Source organism: Colias philodice, chromosome 24 (genome assembly GCF_061535455.1).
Source record: "Colias philodice isolate Cphi_HAF_F1 chromosome 24, ilColPhil1 Martin Lab GWU primary, whole genome shotgun sequence".
Classification (NCBI taxonomy): Eukaryota; Metazoa; Arthropoda; class Insecta; order Lepidoptera; family Pieridae; genus Colias; species Colias philodice.
Window position 1 is genome coordinate 1,438,498 of NC_143109.1, and position 21,999 is coordinate 1,460,496.

At 36.1% G+C, this 21,999-nt stretch overlaps 1 protein-coding gene across 5 annotated transcripts in view; it reads right to left on the reverse strand.

Annotated features, from left to right (window-relative positions):
• The window catches only part of dop (microtubule-associated serine/threonine (MAST) protein kinase dop), a 69,025-nt gene that overhangs the window by 9,368 nt on the left and 37,658 nt on the right, over nucleotides 1-21,999 (reverse strand). For 4 of the 5 annotated variants that reach the window (XM_089710163.1, XM_089710162.1, XM_089710161.1 and 1 more), the window contains exons 5-30: nucleotides 21,286-21,361; nucleotides 17,146-17,243; nucleotides 16,325-16,462; nucleotides 15,397-15,522; nucleotides 14,862-14,943; nucleotides 14,197-14,301; nucleotides 13,660-13,824; nucleotides 12,769-12,890; nucleotides 12,270-12,404; nucleotides 10,703-10,808; nucleotides 10,050-10,249; nucleotides 8,962-9,032; nucleotides 8,586-8,695; nucleotides 8,073-8,190; nucleotides 7,476-7,600; nucleotides 7,033-7,135; nucleotides 6,256-6,440; nucleotides 5,793-5,879; nucleotides 5,192-5,427; nucleotides 4,726-4,874; nucleotides 3,642-3,768; nucleotides 2,829-2,955; nucleotides 2,120-2,221; nucleotides 1,778-1,849; nucleotides 1,215-1,337; nucleotides 657-760 (exon numbers count right to left, since the gene is read on the reverse strand). In XM_089710163.1, the coding sequence (XP_089566289.1) occupies nucleotides 657-760; nucleotides 1,215-1,337; nucleotides 1,778-1,849; nucleotides 2,120-2,221; nucleotides 2,829-2,955; nucleotides 3,642-3,768; nucleotides 4,726-4,874; nucleotides 5,192-5,427; nucleotides 5,793-5,879; nucleotides 6,256-6,440; nucleotides 7,033-7,135; nucleotides 7,476-7,600; nucleotides 8,073-8,190; nucleotides 8,586-8,695; nucleotides 8,962-9,032; nucleotides 10,050-10,249; nucleotides 10,703-10,808; nucleotides 12,270-12,404; nucleotides 12,769-12,890; nucleotides 13,660-13,824; nucleotides 14,197-14,301; nucleotides 14,862-14,943; nucleotides 15,397-15,522; nucleotides 16,325-16,462; nucleotides 17,146-17,243; nucleotides 21,286-21,361 (3,192 nt within the window). The remainder of the gene's footprint in view (nucleotides 1-656; nucleotides 761-1,214; nucleotides 1,338-1,777; nucleotides 1,850-2,119; nucleotides 2,222-2,828; nucleotides 2,956-3,641; nucleotides 3,769-4,725; nucleotides 4,875-5,191; nucleotides 5,428-5,792; nucleotides 5,880-6,255; nucleotides 6,441-7,032; nucleotides 7,136-7,475; nucleotides 7,601-8,072; nucleotides 8,191-8,585; nucleotides 8,696-8,961; nucleotides 9,033-10,049; nucleotides 10,250-10,702; nucleotides 10,809-12,269; nucleotides 12,405-12,768; nucleotides 12,891-13,659; nucleotides 13,825-14,196; nucleotides 14,302-14,861; nucleotides 14,944-15,396; nucleotides 15,523-16,324; nucleotides 16,463-17,145; nucleotides 17,244-21,285; nucleotides 21,362-21,999) is intronic. The other variant, XM_089710160.1, reaches the window with a different exon arrangement.

The following is a 21,999-nucleotide window of genomic DNA, read 5'->3' on the forward strand; positions in this document are numbered from 1 at the left end:
GCATTAATTTAAAATGTACAAATAGATAAGAAAATAATTATAAAACAAACAAAAAACTATTCAACACGATCGCAACATCTCTCTCTCTCTCACTCACTCACTCTCTCCTTCTCACTCACTCTCCCTCTCTCTCCCTCTCACGCCCTCTCACTCTCTCTCCCTCTCACACCCTCTCTCACTCTCTCTCTCCCACTCACGCCCTCTCTCAGTCTCTCTCCCTCTCACTCTCTCTCCCTCTAATTATCTCTCACTCTCTCTCCCTCTCACTCTCTCATTCTCACTCTCTCTCCCTCTCATTCTCACTCTCTCTCTCTCATTCTCACTCTCTCTCCCTCTCATTCTCACTCTCTCTCCCTCTCATTCTCACTCCCTCTCCCTCTCTCATTCTCTCATTCTCTCTCCCTCTCACTCTCTCTCCCTCTCTCTCCCTCTCACTCTCTCTCACTCTCCCTCTCTCCCTCTCACTCTCTCCCTCTCTCTCACTCTCCCTCTCACTCTCTCCCTCTCACTCTCTCTCCCTCTCACTGTCTCACTCTCCCTCTCCCCCTCTCTCTCGCTCTCCCCCTCTCTCTCCCTCTCACTCTCCCTCTCACTCTCCCTCTCACTCTCTCCCTCCCACTCTCTCTCCCTCTCCCTCTCTTGATGTGTATACTGACCGCTGATAGTGAGTGGTCGCCGCGTTGTGCAGCGGCGCGTCAGTGAGTGCGGGCACGGCGGCGGGCGCGGGGGACGAGCTCTCGCTACTGCCGCCTGACACCATCTGAAGATCATAATTATTAATTATAATAAATATGACTTTTAAAATATATTTATTGGAAATTATACTTTCACAAAAATAAAGGTCAAATTCTAAACCAGTTTGTTTCTAAATCTTACCTAGTTTAATTTTGTAGTTGTTTAAGAGAACATTGTTGAGACATGAAGAAAGTAAAATAAAGCGTTTAATAAATTACTGTAATTATTATTTTGACAAATGTTTTTAATAGACAATTCTGTATCCAAAGGGAAGAGAATGAAGTAGAGGAAGAGATGTTTTCGATAATATTGGTGGTAAATAAAACACTTCAATCCGACTATAAGCTGTAGTATATTGTATTGAACTGTCTTAAAACGGAAGAACAACAGGACTATAATATACTATGACGCACACATACATTACACATTACAAATATAATGTTTTACTTTTTTTACAAATGATTTCATATTATTCATACCTGATGCATCTCCTGTGAAGCTCGTTTAGTGGAAATGCGTCTAAACAGCGAACAGCGGCGTCTCGGCCGCGGGCGCGGCGGTGCAGACGCGCGCCGACCGCCCGAACGTCGGCGTCCGCCCGCCTGGGAAACGCCGCGTTAATAAATAATAAAATAATAATACGGGCATTTCTCCGCAACTCGACGTCAAGCGCCTATTTTGCGTGAGAGAGGGAGGTGGGGGCAACCAGCTAAAACTGAAACCACCCGAGCTCCTCCATGAAGCCAAGCAGCTTGTGAGGGCTGCCAAAGGCTTCGGAGAGGAAACGCCGCGTTTTTTTTAATTAATAAAATAAATATTTAAAGCCCGTTTATTTCCAATCCACAAGAAAAGTTTTTATACAGTAGTTTATATACTTTAAATATAGAAAGAAATTGAATGTATTGAAGACATTTTTATAACTGTAAGATATTCTTTTAAATATCTTATCAGACACGATTACTATACCCTATTATTATTATTACTAAACATATAAAGGCCAAGAAATCGATCTCCATTAGGGAAATAAAGAATAAAAGCGTACCTGTATCGTAGTTTGATCTAGAGGCGTAGCACGCAGTGTTGCATGTGGAGCCGCCAAAAGCAACCTTAACACCTGCAAATAAAGCATTAAATTAAATACAAGCATTTAACTGAAGACTCAAAGGATCATTTACCTCTATTTGTAAATAGGCAAAGACTAAATCCAAAGGCTAAATCCAATGTATCTAATAAAAAAGTTTTGGAGTTGGTTTATATTTTAATATTATAGATTTTACATAATTAAATAAAGAACCTCATTTTGACTTTTTAATACCAACTATTTTCCTGTTACTTGATGTGAATTTCAACTAAAATAAAAAAAAATGTAATTGACATTTCTTACCTGTGTATGAAGCAACCCTTGCACGGACTCTCCATTAAGTTGAGTTATAAGATCACCCGCTCGTAGACCTGCCGCCCAGGCTGCACCTTGTTCGCTGACCGCCTGAAAATTAAACAAAAAAATTGGTTGTTTGTAAAGTAGGTTTACGATCGAGATGTTTACGTGATAACATAATGCAGTGGCAGCGCTCGAGATGAGACGGGAGATCGGTCCATCTCTCTCTCGTTATACCTGCGATCGCGCTCGTGAGGTTTTGGTGTGACACAAGTTTCTGAACATGTCACCCGACTAAAACGATTTTAAAAACGTTATCACGTTAATATATAATACAGAACATATATTTTTATTGGAGTACATAGTTCGTCTTTGATCTGACTGTTCAAGATTAAAACAAGCGTAATTTTCGTTAAAAGGCAAATTATTACCAGATATTATTTTTATTTTACTAATATTATGAATGTTGCTTGGATGCTTGTCAAACAAATATGGCAATACTTTTTTTTAATTTTTTCTTTTAACTTTATTTGAAGTTTAATTCGTTTCGTTCGTGTTAAATCTGCCAACTCGTATTGTGTGCTGAAAATTTTGGAAGTTTTTTTACGGCTTCACACGCAAAACCATATAGTAATCTAATGCTAAGTCACTTAAGAACTTACAGCGCCTTTTCTAATGCTTTATTTTTATAAAACTTTTCTAATAACTCACTTACCGAAACTAAATGGTGCATAGTGTAATAATCCGTGTCTCCATAGTACACACGCACTGTGTGTATTGTGAAGCCGAAACCGCGCGGGCCTCGGCGCACTACTATAGGCGGTTTTGAAGATTGAATCAACCTGTAGGAAAAAATGGTATTTTATTTTATTTTTTCATGAAATTTTGTAGTATCAGATGTGTGAATCCATGATGTGATGTCCATTGCTGGACAATGGTCTCCATTACCGGTCCTGCTAGAGTTTTATGGTTTGCCTTTAAGGAATTTAATACTTTATAAATACCTCTTCTATTCTGTTGTCTTTTTTTTTCATGAGTCAATTATTTGTTACTTTTAAAAATATTTATTCAGTCATTAAATTTTAACTTGTGTATTATTTTTGTATTATTCTCATTTTCCGATAAAATTATTACAGTAATTTAATTTTGCCATTGTGAATGAGTGCCAAAAACAAATTTTTATACATAATTTGTGTAATGTTACAAAAATTACTATACCTTCAGTAATTTTTCGTGTAGTTCGTAAAATTAGTATATGGCAATATTGCTGAAATTACCCAGATTAACATAAGAAACAACTTTAAATCTTATAGGGCGGATTTTTCAATCCTTGGTTAAAATTTATCCGTCCAATAAAGAATTACACAAACATTTTAAAATGTCACCTGTAAACTGTCATATACGGACAATTAGAATACATTTTTAAAATGGTAGTTTAATACGTTATTCGATGAATAAGTTTTAACCAAGGATTGAAAAATCAGCCCTTAATGATTTTATTTTATTATCTTTTACGTTTTCTACTCACGAATGGTTAGCAATAGCGAACGGCGAAGGCGGATCACGGCACGGCGACGAGTCGCGCGACGAATTCGTCGACGATGTATTTCCCGCGCATGGAGATCCACCGCCCACGCTTATTATGCTGTCCTCCGCTGTTAAATACAAAAAAAAACATATAAATACAGTGGATATTGGTATTTGATAAGAAGATCAATGATGCATGCATGGACGTATAAAAAAAGACGGACGCCGTATTACGAACAAACAACGTGAAGCCAGCATAGTAAGCTAGCGATCGTGTAAAGACAATAAACACGCACACACTCTCACCATAGTAAGCTAGTCGGCCGCCATTACGTCGTGAACTACCGACTGATTAACTGCGTCACTGTTTCACAAAAAATATTTAAAATGCCGTCTTGCGTGGTTAAATGGTGTCGCAACAGTACAATTTTAAATAACAAAACACAAGGGATTACATTCCACAGGGAAGCAAGTTATTTCTTTTATGTTTTAATGACAAAATTATTACGGCAAAATTTATAGAAAAAAATACAGCCGCCATTGTCATCAACACAGCTGTTGCCATGGCAACATGGCACACACACATGGATGTTTCGCCGCCATTACTAGGCTTCACTCAATGTTTAGGCGATATACCGTCCGTCTTTTTTTATACGTCCATGGATGCATGTTTAAACTAATCTTACAAAAACGAAAGATTACTTTTTTCGCAAAAATGTACTCAAAATGTACTCGATCGATTTTTCTTCTAGTAATGTTCATTATACGCTCATTAAAACTCTGCTTAATAGAAGAGTAGGTAGAGTTTTGCATCGGACAATTTTTAAACGCGATTATTAATTTTATTTGTTTATTGAAGGTATGATTATTATATATCGTAAGATTTAGTTTCATAGCATTTAAATGTTTTATAAATATGATTGTTTTATAAATAGAAATTAAGTGTCACACGATTAACTGAAAGAGTATAATAAATTCGATTGCTCTGGCGGGATCACGTGGTGGTGGGTACGAATCTCGCCTTGACCTTTTTATATGTTTTTATGTAAATTTTGACCGATATATGTATTATAATAATTATATACCTGGGTGTATGACCAGCGACAGGCCGCTGGTGCTGGCGGAGCGGCGCATCGCCTTGGGCGCCGCGAGCGCGATCGGCTTGCTTCTGTCCCGCTCTATCTTGTCCACTTTGTCGTATGACTTCTCTTCCTTCTCTTTCTTGCTTTCCGAACTGTGGAAAAGAATGATTTTAAGGGATTTTTTATATAACAACGTCCTCTAATAAATATATGGTATTATGTTACCTATGTCAAAAAAAAAAGTTTCAGCAATTTTTGATTTTGAGACGCGACATGAGAATCGTATACTTAGCTAATTTGAATTACCTTTATTGTCAATAATAAGTAAACAAATTTATTGAACACGCATAGGAAAAAATTTCGCAATTTTTACGTCAATAGTATCCCATATAGATTAATCATAACTTTCACAAAGAGTACAAATGCGCATGCGCATACACTTCTTAACTACTAAACCAAAAAAACTCACGGTTTCGGCAGCAATGCCGGATGCAGCTGCTGCGGCGGCTGCGCGAGCGTCGACGGCGGGTGCACGTGCGCGTGTGCGTGCGCGTGCGCATGTGTGTGTGTGTGCGCGTGTGCGTGCACGTGCGTGTGCGTGTGCGCGTGTGCGAGCGGCCGGAGTGCGACGCGACGACGGGCTGCGGGCGACACGTCGTCGGAGTCCGTTTGTGAGGACTCCGCTGAGTTTGTGCCGCACACCATCTGGATAAAGAGAAAGAGCTTAATTTGAAGTTTGATATGTACATAGTTTTTATATACATTTTTGTCTAAAAGCCTTACTAATTATATAAGATGAACCCGCTATGTTAGAGTATTAAACTCAAACTCTTAAATACAAAATGGTATAAATATACAGATCTAATTTGATTTGTACTTTAACATAATAAAAGTACAAATACAAATTTGATATCCTTCTGTTTCTGCTTAAAATTTAATGTAATATCCTTTTTAACAGCTAGAAATTTAATTGATACTTTCCCTTAACGTTATAATATAGTACAACTATTAAAACTACACTATCACCAAATATTTTACATTATCCCAAAAACCCACATAAAAATACAAACCGGACACTTGGGATGGTGGTGCGGCGGCGCGGTGGGCGTGCTCGGCGGGCCCGCGCTGTCCGGCGTGCCCGGCCAGCTGTCCGTGCTCTGGGAACACCATTCAACGCGGTTTAGTCAAATGTTATTACTTAGCAGAATAATACGACTTTTTGGTTTTATGACAGAGCAAAAAATTATATCAAAAGGAGATTAAGTAGTTGTTTACAAGAAGAATTTCTTGTAAATGACAACTACTACGAACGAATGTTCGTTAATTGATTGGTTGAGTATTTATTATGTATTACTTTCAATGTTAATTTAGTTCTTATTTTATGAATTAAGAACTAAAAGTGTAGGCTTATTGCTCCGAGAACATTGAGATGTGGCTAATTATCCAGAGCTTATTTGATACTACACACATTTTATTAACAGCCCCGCCTCCTCCCCCACGCTTCCCTCTTGCCCCTCCCCCTCCCGTACTCACCCGCGAGTCGTGCGAGTTGTAGTGCCGCCTCCACTGCGGCGAGGTGGAGGAGAAGGCCGCGAACAGCCCCGCCTCCTCCCCCGCCCCCTCCCCCTTGCCCCCCGCAGCCCCCGCGGCCGCCTCCCCCTCCCCCTCCGCTGTCTCGTCCGTTTCCACCTCGCTGTGGTTGTAGCGGTCGCAGCGGCCTGTACAATGTACATACAGACGAAATAAAGAAAGATTGAAAAATTAATCCTAAAGATATAGAGATGGAATGATAAACTATATTATAACAACAAAGAAGAGCCAATGACATAGTTTATTTCCGTTGCGACAGACGAATCAATCAAGCCAAATAATTTGCACATAAGACAAAATACCAAGAACATTACGAATGAGTTTGCTGTCATGTTTGAGTAACAAAATATATTTTTTCATCATACAGAGTACATAAAAAGTATAGGAAAATTTCTAGTTCATGTTGCCGAAATTCAGTTCATTTTAGCTAAAAAATGTGTGCGTGTACTAGTGTACACGCGTAAGAAGTGAAACTTCTTTATGACCTTATTTTTCAAAAAATAATTTACTAAGTATATGCAACTTTACAGAAATAAGTCGAATCACGCGTGGTAGGGATAAGAAAAAGATGGCGCGTAACGGAAAAATGTCACGCGTAACGAAAAAATGTTACACTAAATTTTTTTCCAACCCCGATAAAGAAGTTTCACTTCAAAAACAAATCGGGGAACTTTTATATCAATATAAGTCTATTGAGTCGCCTAAAAAAATGAAACTCACTATCAAAGTAGCTGGTATCTTCATCGTTCTCCAGCTGCGGTATGAACTCAGCTTTCCGACGGAGTAAATTGTTCCAGTCTAGTCCGTAGAAATATATGTGTTCCTGGTGAAGAATATATGTTTTTTTAACCTCGATATAGTATGTCGGGACAAACACAAAGATACTTGTGTCTAAGTAAAAACTATAAGTGCAAGTATAATTCCAATTACAAATATGTAATAATGTATTATCATATTTCTTGACAGTGCACATTACACCATTGATGTGCATTATGCCCAAAATCGTCCGAAGGAAAATGTACGCATAGGCAGAGTTTTCTAATGTGCGATTTTGAACATTACTGCCACGAAATAAGGTGTTAATTTCAATGAATGTCCGCTCGAATTTTCTTGACTAACTTTTATATTTGTACTTCATGTTTTAAACCCTATAAAAGGCTCACCTTAACTTGATGAGTGCCCCCCGTACCGAGTCTATCGCGCGGGTTGCGCGCGAGTAGCTCAGTAATAATCGTTCTCGCTTCCATCGCTATGGGGAAGTCGTCTTCGGATGGCCACTCTATGTCGTCTGTGGGATAAATAATTAATAATAAAAATATTAAGAGAAGAATATTAATTAATTACTAATGAGAATATTGTTCATAGGATAATGTTATTACGGACTTGGATAAACTTATAAAGCTCTAAACTCTAAAGCTAGTAACTGAAAATTATTATTTTTTAAGCGTTAATTTTAGAACATACTATATAAAATACAGCATAAAATGAGTACGATATATCTTTGAATAACTTTACAATCGCACAATTTATTCACATTTACTCTGTCAATTTTTCTTTAATCATTTCTAAAAAAAGTATACATAGGAAATAATAATATTATCATTCAGATGTTATTGTAACTTCTTTTGTTGAAAGAATTTACTACACCAGCAAATTAGTTTTTCCAATTTATCAATTTAAAACCAATTTACAAAACTATCAAATCATTCTTTCTTTATAATACAGAAAATATTAAAAAAATTATAAAGAATAATATTCACCATTAACAGTGTGCGCAAACAGTTCTTCAGGCGTGTCGCCGAAGAAGGGCACACAGCCCACCAAAAATTCGTACAGGATGATGCCCATCGACCACCAGTCCACCGGCTTGCCGTAGCCCTGCGATTTGTATCAATAATAGTTTAAAAAAACTAAAAAACACGCTTTTTATAGAAAACCGAACTAAAAAATATAAATTTTTTTCAAATTAGTGTATTGTCATCGGTCCTCAATAAATCTACAAAGTTTGAACGAAATCTGGCCGTTTAAAGTGGGTCAAAATCGCGCCCAAAGAAGTCAGTTACAAACAAACATACAGGTGAAGCTAATATAAAGCGTATAAAAACTTTTTAATAAACACAACTTATCTATACTATAATAAAGTGTATAGATAAAGTTTGTTGCAGACAAATTCAGTTTTAAAAATCCCCATCGATCCTGCGTATGCAACAAAAGTTATTCGATATCGGTATGATGATGATGATGATGATGATGACTATGATGGTGATGATTACCTGTCTCAGTATGACCTCCGGCGCGATGTACTCGGGCGTCCCGCAGACCTGCTTATCAGAGAACTGGCGCGCTTCGCGGTCAGCGTACTCCTCGTATAGGTTCGTTGCCACTGCGCAAATAAAGTTTTTAATTATTTTTTCATGTTTAAAAGCATAACTAGAATCCTTTATTTTCATTTGTAAGCTTTTTTATACATTATTTATTAATTAAAGTTGATTCTATAATTATACTTTGTCAGTTATCCGTAATTATGATTAGTTAAATTACTCTTTTTTTTAAGTTAAAAAAAATTGCAATATAAAAAATACAGTCCAAAAATAACAACACCACTTATATCTTTTGCTGAATAAATGAATAATAAATAATAACACTTACATGACATGAGACCCATTTTGCTGAGTCCAAAGTCAGTGAGCTTTATGTGGCCAGTGGCTGTGATGAGTAGGCTGTAAAGGAAGATACATTTTAGATTTCCCACAGCATAAACTACACCATTCAAAGTGACAAATAGTTATATTCTAGGAATCAAAAGTTTTCAAGTGCTTCATTTAGTGTAGTACTAGATTTCCGCCCGCGGCTTCGCCCGCGTTTGCAAAGGAAAACCCGCATAGTTCCCGTTCCCGTGGGATTTCCGGGATAAAAACTATCCTATGTGTTAATCCAAGTTACCCTCTATATGTGTGCTAAATTTCATTGTAATCGGTTCAGTAGTTTTTACGTGAAAGAGTAACAAACATCCATACATCCATACATCCATACATCCTTACAAACTTTCGCCTTTATAATATATATTAAATATTAAATAAATATTAAATATTAAAATATTAGAATATTAGATTAGATATAGTGCTTAGAGTTCAGAGTTGTATTTAGTGTCACGTGTTTAGTGTCACGTGCCACGTGTTTAGTGTCACGTCTCACGTGTTTAGTATCACGTGTTACGTGTTTAGTGTCACGTGTTTAGTGTCACGTTCCACGTGTTTAGTGTCACGTCTCACGTGTTTAGTATCACGTGTTACGTGTTTAGTGTCACGTGTTTAGTTTTACGTGTTTGGCGCTTATTATTTTAAATTTTTAGCGTATTATTTTCTGTGGTGTGTAGTGTTGTGTTTATTGTTGAATTTTGTGTAGTGTCTAGTGTTTCGTGTTTCGTGTTTTGTGTATTATTTTCTATAGTGCGTATTAAAGTGTGTATTGTTTTCTATAGTGTGTATTATAGTGTTTAATGTTGAATTTTGTCTAGTATAGTAAGTGTCACATTTAGTATTTCACGCACTTGTCAGGCTTCAGATCGCGATGCACCACTCCGTACGAGTGCAGGTACTCCACAGCGAGCACCGCCTCGGCGAAGTAGTGCGTTTCGTGTTTGGTATTTTGTGTATTATTTTCTATAGTGTCTATTATAGAGTTTATAGTTGAATTTTGTCTAGTATAGTAAGTGTCACATTTTGTATTTCACTCACTTGTCGGGCTTCAGATCGCGATGCACCACTCCGTACGAGTGCAGATACTCCACCGCGAGCACCGCCTCGGCGAAGTAGTGCCGAGCCATGTCCGGGGGCAATGGACCGGCACGTAATAGTGTAGCACAGTCACCGCCCTCGACGAATTCGAGGATTAGACATAGGTGACGTTTTGTTTCAAACGAGCAGTACATTGTCACCTGGGAAGGGGGACAAAGTTATTAATCCATCATGTAATCACTACATAGTATAATACAAAGTCGCTTTCTCTGTCTCTATGCTTAAATCTTTAAAACTATGCTACGGATTTTGATATGGATTTTAGAGTGATTCAAGAGGAAGGTTATAGTATATAATTTAATAGGTTCTAGACACAGCGGGCGAAGCCGCTGGCGGAAAGCTAATGGACGATGAAGCATTTAAAACTTAAAGCGAACAGAACATTGTAACGTGAACATATTAGGTAAGGATAGTGAAATTTTATTGATACACTCGGTATTTTATTGGGGTCACAAACAGACACAGACACATATTTAGATGAATATATTAGCCAGTAAAAATAATAGCTTATTTACTATTAATAAAGCGGAACATAACATGTTTCTTTAATTTAGAAAACGGGTAAGTATTACATAATCACACATAATACTTACCACAAAAGGATTATCAGCAAAGCTCAATATGTCCCTCTCAGCGAACGCTTGTTCTACTTGGTTCCGTAATATTAAATTGTTTTTGCTTATTTTCTTCATTGCGTATCTGTAAACCAGAAGGTACCCTTAACACTGAAGATATTTTTGTTATAAGCAGGTAAATAGATATTGAAACATGTAATAATTTTTACCAGTAACTTTTTCTATTTTCTGCATTAAATTAAACACATTCTACAGGTAAATTAGCTTGGAGAAATTTTTGCATATGTAGTGGTGTGTATATTACTCAGATCTTAGAGCGCGTTTCCACTATATCGTTCTGGCCTATACAAAAATGTTTCGATATCCTAACATTACTATTTAATTTTATACTTATTCCTAGCAACACTTTTGTTTTCAATAAAAACAAGTTTTTATTTGAAAGAAAATGGTTTTGACTTTATAAAAAAAAATATATCATTCAATTTTACGTCCTTGAGCAAACGACAAGGCGACTACCGTGAAACAATAAAATATCGTGTCCATAATAATTTGTTTCATAATTAATATTTGACCTAATTACGAAACAAAACAAATAAATAAATCGTCACTTGATAGTGGAAAGTGGAAACACGCACAAAACCAGAATAAACCAGTTTACGCTGTCCGCAGGTGCCACGTGCAGTCGTTTGGTACCGTTAGAACATAAAGCACACATTTCATTCAAAAATTATAATTATTATGTACGTAGTTTAATTGATAAATTTTGTATTTGTTGATTGTTGTTATTACACGACTCGACAAAAAAATTTTCGTTCTTTGTCCTAAAGTTTATACTATTATTTTCCAGTTAGTTATGCACAAAAACACCCATGTCTGCACGATGCAGACCGGAGCTAAAGAATGAATTTATACAGTTTAATAATTATAAAGACGTAAGCTTGGATGCTAACTAAGGGAAATCGCATCCACATTCTATTCCCGTGCGAACGGCGTATTCAGCAGTTTTGTATGAAGGCAGGGCCATAACTAGTGTTTAATTTGTGTGTAAGTGTTGTAACTTTATATTGTTAATTCAAAATGGCTCCAGTGTTAAAACATGGTCGAGGCAAGCCTTTGACTTCTCAAACTAAAGAATTAAACTTTAAATGTCGTTTCTTTTTCAGGTTAGTAAATTTTTCATTTTAGTAACATTGTTAATGTAAAAGTTATATGTATGTTAAATGTGCAAATATTAAAATAAAGTCTCATCTTTAAAATAAAATGTTGTTTTATTTTACTTGCTGACCATACACTACTACAAACGCAAAAAATTCTCCAAGCTAATTTACCTGTATGTGTCACAAATTACACATTACAAAATAGTTTATTATATTTTTTTTTAAGTGAAACTACTTTAAGCGCGTTGACAGTAAGATTTCAAGGCGTCATGGCAATACCGTCACGTCATGAAGTAAGGTGACGATTTTGGTATCTTTAAATCTTGACAATGAAGTTTCACTTCTGACACGTGTGCTGGTCACATACGCTCTTTTTTTGATGTTTTTCAAATACCTTCAAATCCTAACAAAGAAAATATATGCTATACCTCTGTCTCGTCTGTTTGTGCTTCACCAAATAAACGGCTCCGTAGGCTCCATTAGAAATCAATTTGATGACCTGGTAGTCATTTTCTGATGGTGTTCCACCAGAGGACCCTGGTGGAGAGGTTCGACCACGCAACCTGACGGACAGACGAGATTTTAAACGTTAGATTAGAATTTAGATCTAGTTAAAGATACAAGTTCTGAAAAAATTAATTAACCGCTTCGGCTTCGCCCGCGTTTTGAAAGAAAAACCCGCATAGTTCCCGTTCCCGTGGGATTTCCGGGATAAAACCTATCCTATGTGTTATTCTGATGTATAAGCTATATTGTGGTAAAGTTTCATTCAAATCCATTCAGTAGTTTTTACGTGAAAGAGTAACAAACATCCATACATACAAACTTTCGCCTTTATAATAGTAGTAGGATTAGGTTTTAGACAAAGCGGGCGAAGCCGCGGGCGGTAAGCTAGTTTATTTTAAAAGATAAATAATTATCACAAACTTGGAGGGCTCGCAGGGCTGCGGGGGCTGCGGCGGGGGCGGGGGCACGGCCAGCTCCGCCAGCGGGTCCTTCGACAGGCCCAGCTTGTGGATTATGTACTGCGGGATGTCCGTCGATATGCCCTGTTGAATAATGTAGCTAAAATAATTAAAGGGCAATGTAGGTGTAATAAATAAAACATTAGGAGATATAAGGATGGGTACGGTTTCGGAGAAGATTTACCAAAGCGAATGCCAAATTAGCCCCTCACCATGTAAATCAGTACGACCAGAATATATAAAATAAACATAGGCAACCTCATACAAGAAAGCTTCACAAAACTCTATTGATCGCGTTAGTTTAACTACAAACATATGGCTAATGTATGTACTTCACGAACACCTGGTCCCTGAAGTTTATTATTTATTTTATTATTTTTTTTTTTTTTTATTTATTTATTTATTTCAGGTAACAGACAATAAATTGTACAGACCCATATTATAAATACCTTACAGACTAACATACATATAATAATTTAATAATTTATTAGCTCTCACAAGCTACGTAACTTCACGAAGGAGCTTTTTCACGCAAACTACGCACTTGCCGAGTTGCGGAAACCTGCCTACGTCTATTATGTCTGTATTATCATAATTATCAACTGTGTAAACCTAGCGTGTCCCTAGAGTTATGAGGGGCGCTAGATCCTATTGTTAATGTATACCTGAGTTCTTCTAGGTTCCTTTCTGAAGTTTTCCACAGCCCTCACAAGCTCCTTAATTTCACGGAGGAGCTGACTGCCCATCTCCCCCCTTTTTTTTCACGCAAATAACGTCTTTTGCGTCGAGTTGCGGACACATGCCCGCATTATTAGTCGAATTGCGTACAAATGCCCGTAATATTATTAATTACCTGTGTACACCGAGCATGTCCTTCAGCGGCCTCCAACAACCGGTAGAACCGCTCGGGATCGAACTCGAGACACTCCAGTAGTCGAGCCGGTCGCGCCATCGCAAGTGTTAGTCGAGTCACTAGGGGTGCTACTCGACCCCCCGCTTCAGGGGATTTTTCGCGTGTCTGTGAAGTTCAAAATTATAATTATTATATTTTTCACGAGGATTTGCTTTCAAAACTATTCGAATTATATCAAAAATTTGGAAATTATTAAAATGCATAGATATTTTCGTTAGGCAGAACCTAAATTTGACGATATAATCATGCCTATAAAAATTGCTGTCTAATAAACAATAAGTGGGTGAAAGTAAAAACGTTATTTAATAAAACTTCAATTGTTTTAAGCGATATCGAAAAAGACAACACCCTAATGATAAAATTACAATATCAAAATAAGGTGATGATGATTAAAAATTTCGTGTAGTTTAATTTTATTTATCATACTTTAGTCCTACCCTTCAATTATTCTATGCTAAAACAACAAAATCACATTACCTCAGCCAGCAACCGATCCAAGCTGTCGGCCATGTCGTAGAAGTAACTGCTCGTCACTTGCTTCGACTCCGACTTGTGGAGACAGTCGCGCGCCATTTCTAGAACCTGTGAAATAATTTACATATAAAAATGTATTATAAATTTATTTTTATAGTACAACTAGCTGCTCCGCGCGGTTTCCCCTTCCGTAGCTCCACTCCTGTTGGTCGTAGCGTGATGATATATAGCCTATAACCTTCCTCAATAAATGGGCTATCTAACACCGAAAGAATTTTTCATTCGGACCAGTAGTTCCCGAGATTAGCGCGTTCAAACAAACAAACTCTTCAGCTTTATAATATTAGTTAAGATGAACAAATTTCTTACATAAAGAAAACAAGTCCATGTCTCAGTTAATACGGTGAAAAAATTGTGTTGTTAACAGAACATCTATGAATTGTTTCTTCTGATTTGTACACTGATCTTTTAGTCTATAAGTAAATTTTAACTTTCAATTGTGAGATATAAATTTTATATAATCAACCGACTAACAAAATTAACTTAATTCTATTGATGTTTTACTCAGTCATTATGTAAGTTCTACATTTTATATTTCAAGGTTTACAAACAAACAATTACATAATATAATAATCAGTCAGATAAAAATCTTGTCCAGAAGTAATTACCTGTCGTTGCACAAATCTCTCGATGGGCGGCCGGTCTGGTTTCTTGTCGAGTTCTGTCAACTCATCTATAAGGCCATGCAATCTGTTAAGTGTAAAATATAATTTTATTATAATGAGTAATCAACAATTTTAGCTATTAATTTGTATTCCTATATTTAGGTCAGTAATTAAACGTGTTAGTTATTGATTGAGTGTAAGGCAGTATGTATGTGTAATTGTTAGAATTAGTTTGAATAAGTTGATCGGTGTAACTAAGCCAGTTAAGTGGGATGCGATTAAGTTTGAATTAGTGGACGAGTTAGTGTTAACGAGTATCAATGAGTGAGTGTTATCGAGTATCAATGAGTTAGTGTTATTGAGTACCAATGAGTTAGTGTTATTGAGTACCAATGAGTTAGTTTGATTTCTTGTGTAAGAAATCCAGTTTTTTTATGTCAGAGCAAGCAAAAGGGGCAGGTGGGCCACTTGATGTTAAGAGTTACTATGAGTTAGGTGTAAATGTGAGTTAGTTCCAACTCACTGAGTGGGTACTCACTTATCGTTCATAGCGCGTTGTGCGGCCGGGAACCTAGCTGCGAAGAGCGCCGACATAGCCGTGACTGCGTCCTCGCGGGAACCGTCCGAGCCCACGCTGCCGCCGCCCGGGGAACGGGACGGCGAACTGTATATATACATACATTTTATTTGTTATGTTATGATTAGGTGGTATTACTTTTATTATTTTTAATAATACGATCAAAGTAATTCTAAATACTTTACTAATGAATAAAGACGTGATAGCACTTGCTTGTTGCATGTATACAGGTTGGTTGTGTTTATATAAAGAAAAAAAATATAGTGCTCGATATAGTGTTCGAAATTCCTATGAATTTCGAATGTTTTGGGGTAATCCCCTAATAACAATTAAGGTTTAATTGTAAAGATTAAATGACAAATATCTCGAAATTAGATTAAAAATATATCAACATTCAAAAATTAACCTGTAGTAACTCAGGCCCCGGAACCACAGACACAATAGAAAATCTATTGTGTCTGGGACCGATCGGGCCGCTTGGGGCTCAATGGGTTAAACTATTCTACTGCAAAAAAAAGTATGTGAAACGTGTTAAATATAATTTAAAATCTCCCCTTTTCCACTACCCCTACATCAAAAACATGTTAAAACACCATAAACAACCACATAAAACAACAATACCAATACGGAACGCGACCTGTTTTGTTGAATTTTATATTTGGGTTTAATGTCATTCAAATGCTTAATAATAATAAATATAAAAATGAAACCCGTTTCGCGTTGTCACGGCATCACGCGTGAACGGGTGGACCGATTTCGATAATAATTTTTTTATTATATTCCTTGAAGTGCGAGGATAGTTCTTATGTAGAGAAAACCTAAATATGTACCACGGGCGAAGCCGGGGCGGACCGCTAGTGCTTAATAAATATAAATGTATAAAGATCACCTCAAGCTCCTACTCCTCACGCGTCGCGGTATGCCCCTGGGCGAGGGCGAGTGCGGCGGCGAGGCGGGGCGCGGCGCCGGCCCGCTGCCGCCGCTGTCCGACAGCGACGCCCAGTTCATGCCGCTGCCCTGCGAGCTGCTGCACGGACATACATACGAACGTGAATACACGAGGAAATAAAAAACCAAACAACTAGACAAGTAGACAACAGACGCCCAGTTCATGCCGCTGCCCTGCACGGACAGACATACGATTACATCAGTATAAGAGTAGGGAGACAAGTTATGTACTCTTCTTGTTATATATGTTAGCAGACAAAAAGACAACCACGCGGCTGCCAAAGCATAAACCATTAAACATACAACAGTTCACGAGCATATCTGTATGAAAATTGGATTAAAAATACAAACATAATGCGATACAAATGGAAAATATAACCAGATGATAATGGGACAAGTAGTCAGTAGAAAGCTAGTACATGAAGATTACTAGCCAAGCACACAAACACAGAACTATAAAACTTAACTTCTGCAAAAAAATAACATTATTAAAATAAACTGCTTTAGTTAGTACGTACGGACGCTTAAAATAAAGTATACACGTTTTAATGTCATGAACAAAATATTTAAAGCAAGAGATATAATAAAAAGACGTGTGGCACTCGGGGACTGCCGCGGTAAAGCTATTGCATAGCATGCCTTCAAGCCACACCTCCGAGCCCGTCGGAGTGGGGAGCGTGAGGTTTTTCGTTACGGAATTTCTCGATTCGGTCCCCGCGCTCAAGGCCCGCGATAGAAGCTATGCAATAGCTTAATACTTACTTGAGCGAATTCTGATGTTGATGACAGTGTGGACAGTGACGCGGCGGCTCGCACGCCGCCTGCACCGCTAGCAAACGCTCTTGCGACGAACATTGCGACTGGAACGAACAACAAATACAATAAATCTTATCGAGTATATACTATAATAATAACGGATAATAACTATAACTTAAGTAAAATTGAAGGTATCGCTTGCGTCGTTCGCCTCATAGCTATAAGGCGTTAAATAATCAAAATTAGCAACTTTTATACCTCTAGTTTTTAACCAGCGCTTCCCAAGGAGTCATTTTTTATCTTTGATGTTGTTTATTTGATTCCAAATGATCCTAAACTTAGAAACAAAATAATGATAGTACGCCGCGCTGTTCACACTACTTTTTTGGTCCTTCGAGCCGGATCCTCCCAAAAAATTTACGCACTACATTAAAACACACACATCAATTAATTCCATAAAACACATTATTTAATCTCCTCTCCCAATCTCATCTCCATAAAGAACAGAAGTCTTATCAATACAAACGGGCGCCCATCATGTACCTACCTACCTACATATTCGCTATCAGTACATTTTATCTAGAGTGCATTCCCTGCGAAAACAAAGCACTTTGCACTGCATTTATCGGACCCTGCGTGTTATCTCTGAACCTATCACAACATATTATGACCGTCTGCAATCGATATATCGTAAACAATTCAAATTCAAAATTCTTTTAAATTCAAAAATTCTTTATTTGGAACATAATAACAAATTGCGTGTCATACCTTTTTAAAAAAGTGAATAAGTAAGAAAATAAATCGTTTATTGGTTTAGTCATAAATCTATTCTGCTGATACAAAACATTACATTTATAGAAGGTGAAAATAAATCCGGAATTTTATATTAGATACACTACTGTTATATTTCATTTAGGTCTAATATAAATGAAGTTAACAGTACCACTTATAACCTGTGCTTATAGCCATCAATCATCTTGTGATATGAACTGACAACCCAGAAAATATAGGCAATATAAGTCAACCATAAAATTAAATTAGATCACATATTATAGCATTAAATTTCTGTAATACATAAAAACATTTACACTTTGTGTTATTTTCTTAGAAAATGATTCATATTGTGAGAGCTTCCGGGCTTAATTATTCTGGCACGCTGAACTCAGCTAGTAAATAAGTGATTTTGATTTCTATTCTTAGCTATAGCATCCTTAAGTATTAATTTATTAATATATTTTCATACATCTTAGACTCCTAGTATAAAATATACATATACACGTAAGTCGTAAAATGTACAATAATTATTTCAAAGTTTGACTTAAAAATATCGTAGGGACAAATACTTTTTCTCACTTTCAAATTCAAGTATGTATTTATTCAATGAGATATCTTCTAGGAACACTTTTGAATCGTCATAACATAGTTTTACCTCTGCAGAGAATTGGCATGAAACTAATAAAGTTAATTTAAAATTGATTTTGAATAAGATCTTTGTGGCTCAGTGGATAGAACTTTCATTATGCAGTCGGTCAAAGGTTCGATCTTATCAGTGGCAAAAATTCAATCATTCCTTGTACAAGTTAAGGAAAACATGAATAAAAAAAGACGGGTTGCACTCCGGGAGTGCCGGCAGAAGTGAAAACTTGATTATTAACGTTCAGCATGTTTGATATTTTGGAATGGTATCCGTCTTACGCATGGAATATAAGGGCTAAAAAAAAAAAAATCCGTCTTACGCTTTTTCGATCAGGCCACGTGTCCTGACGCGAGTTTAAGATTTTATACCCAACGCCGCTAAAGAAGTTTTCACTTCAAAAATTTTAATTTCCTGTTTATATTTTATAATACTCTATCTATGGTATTCACTAATATTATTTAAATTTAAAAATATAAGTTACTTTATATTGCGTAACATGATTCAAATGGTTAAAAATTAAAAAATCAATACATAGGAAATATATTTTTATCTAGAGAAGTTTTTCAGAAAATATTATTGGAGTCATAGGATTTGTCATACCTACTGTTATCAAATTTAACGGACATCATCAATTATATACTAATCCCGCATTTTGGTATTTAAACAAAAAATGTTATTCATTTTTATGAATAACATTTTATGTTGCATATGCAATACTAAACATTTTCATGACTACTTCATGTGTAGAAATACTGAGTCATAAAACATACTTTATCTTATTCATAAATTTCTTTGAAAGTGTGTACAATGTACATACTATGTATCTATGTCACAAACAAATTGTTCTCCTATGACTGTATACGTAAGGTTTAAAGTAGAATAGCAAATTGTAAATTATTAATATAAAGGTAAGGAGATAAAGGTCTCTTACTATTAATAAAATTGTTTGATATTTAAAACACTCGTTTTTATTCCGCTTTTTACGGTGCATTTACATCAAACGAACATAGAACTAGGGCTAGAGCAAGAGCATTATTCCGTGTTCTTTTAGTGTAAACGAAAACTCGTATTCAATGTTGTTCAGTATTAGAACATTGCATAGAATCTTTTCGAACGCACTAAGAACAACGAAAGAATTATCTATGCCAGCCCCTTTAGCCAAACGTCAAAACGTAATGGAATAGAATCCGCTAGCGATACTAATTGTCATAAGCGTACGATATTTTGTTAAGGATTTGTTCACCCTACCAACGACGAAGACGACCACAAACAAAATTTTCATCCAGTCGCAATTTAACAAAATTGTGAACAACACACTTAAAATTAAAATATTAAAATTTCCTGTCGTTCTGGTGATTGGAATTTTTTTTTTTGAGAATAATGAATGAAAACATAGATTTTTCGTAGAAACGGTGACTCCTAGAAAAAAAATTATTGGAAGTTTTTTATAGATAATTTTATGATCTACAATTTTGGTCCCAGGTAGTTATACGATTAACTTACCGTCTCGGCGAAAATCGCAAAAATCCTATTTTTTTATTAATTGACCTCGAATTTTTTTTCTTTTCGAGTACCAGTATGTCGGAAAATTTTAATATTTTATTTTGAACGAATTTTGTCTGGATGGGAATTTTGGTCGTTGTCGTCGTAGTCGTTGGTAGTGTGATCGAACCATTACTTAAATGTCATGAGCATATGTCAATAATTAGCGATAGCAGTTTCTATTCCTTAGCGTTTATTCTATTCTCTGCCATTAAGTCTCGGCCTGCTGTTTACACTAAAACAATTTGACATATCGCCACGTTAGCCACGACATCGCTCGTTTAATGTAAATGCACCGTTAGACATGCAAAAGTAACTTAAATAATAATATACATTACATTAGTGATTAGATAAACATTAAACAATAATAGTATGAGCCAAATCTCACATGCTACCAATCATGTATTAATAAATATGACTTCACATGTAATACCTATAATTAATTGTTTGCTCACAATATGCACTACTGATAAGGATATTTCTTGGATATTTTATCTGTTATCACATATCCATTCATCATTTTACGTAGAATTTGGTTTCATGCTTAATGCACTGTTTGCCAAAATGGTATAGTGACAGAACGAATAATCTTTTTGTTAATATCGGCCCATAAAAAAATAACATATCTATTTACATATTTCTTGTAGAGTGTATAAGGGGTATCGTAATTTTCTGAAATTAATATTGAACAAATACTAATCTTTGTATGTATAATACGTAGTACTTAATGAAAATCACAGGCGTCATGCTAAGAATTATAATAACAAATAAAGTGTAGTTAACTAGTAAATTATAGGTTTCCTTAATAGACTTGAATCATCATCCGTATGACGATATTATCCGTTATTATCACATATCCTTCTACACTTATATCATATAGATAATAATATTTGTACGTTCGTAACTAATAAAATCAACAATGATTGCATCTATTTCCAAATTCCATACACCACAATATCTATGAGACTTCACAAAAACTTCGATCATATAGGTAACTTTTTAAGGAATTTAAAAAATTCGATCAAGAGGTGGGATTCGAACCCGCGTCTTTCGCCATTCCGGGACGACGCCTTGAATTCAAGTAATACTTATATAGCATTTGAATTCTATCGAAACTAAACATCATATAACTTCGATTATACATACTTTATTTATTTTGTATATTATATAAATAAATAAAAACCAACCGACAAACTGGAGCTCCCCGGAGTCGTCCCGTATCCGGACGATGGTAATGAAGCGACTGACCATCTCCTGCCGTCTCTGTAAATATAACATTCAAATAATTAATACTAGTTTTCACAGATTACTGAAAATCAGCGCTGTGATTGTCATGCAATCGCAGCAAACGCTGAGACGGTATCTATATCAATATAACACCATATTCAAATACACGTAACTTATGTTTTGGGTGCCTTATTGAATTTATTTCTTCCATGTATTTTTTTTTACATTTAAATAAGTAAAGTGTTCTCTAACTAAGATAATAATAGAGCGCAAATTACCTAATTCGACAGAGTTACTGTTACGAGAAACACTTATCATATTTTTCTATATACCTATGCTATAAGAATAAAATACTATTTTTCCATCAATACAATTAATAAGCCTATTTTAAAAGAAAACCACATAACATTTAACCCCTTTACAGTTGTCACATACAAAACTAATCCTAGAACTTTCCAACTCCCAAGAAAGCTACAAGCATAAATTATACAATCCTCTTTGAAGTCCAAACCAAAAAAATGCATTACGTACAAAATACTTGAGATACTCACATATCCTTACTCCTAAAGCAGACAGACATGTAAACGTAAAGCATTCGATTAGTCGGGCGAGTTGGCTGCGCGCGCGCATTCCTACATCACTACCGATTTATCGTAGGAAACCATTAGATGGAA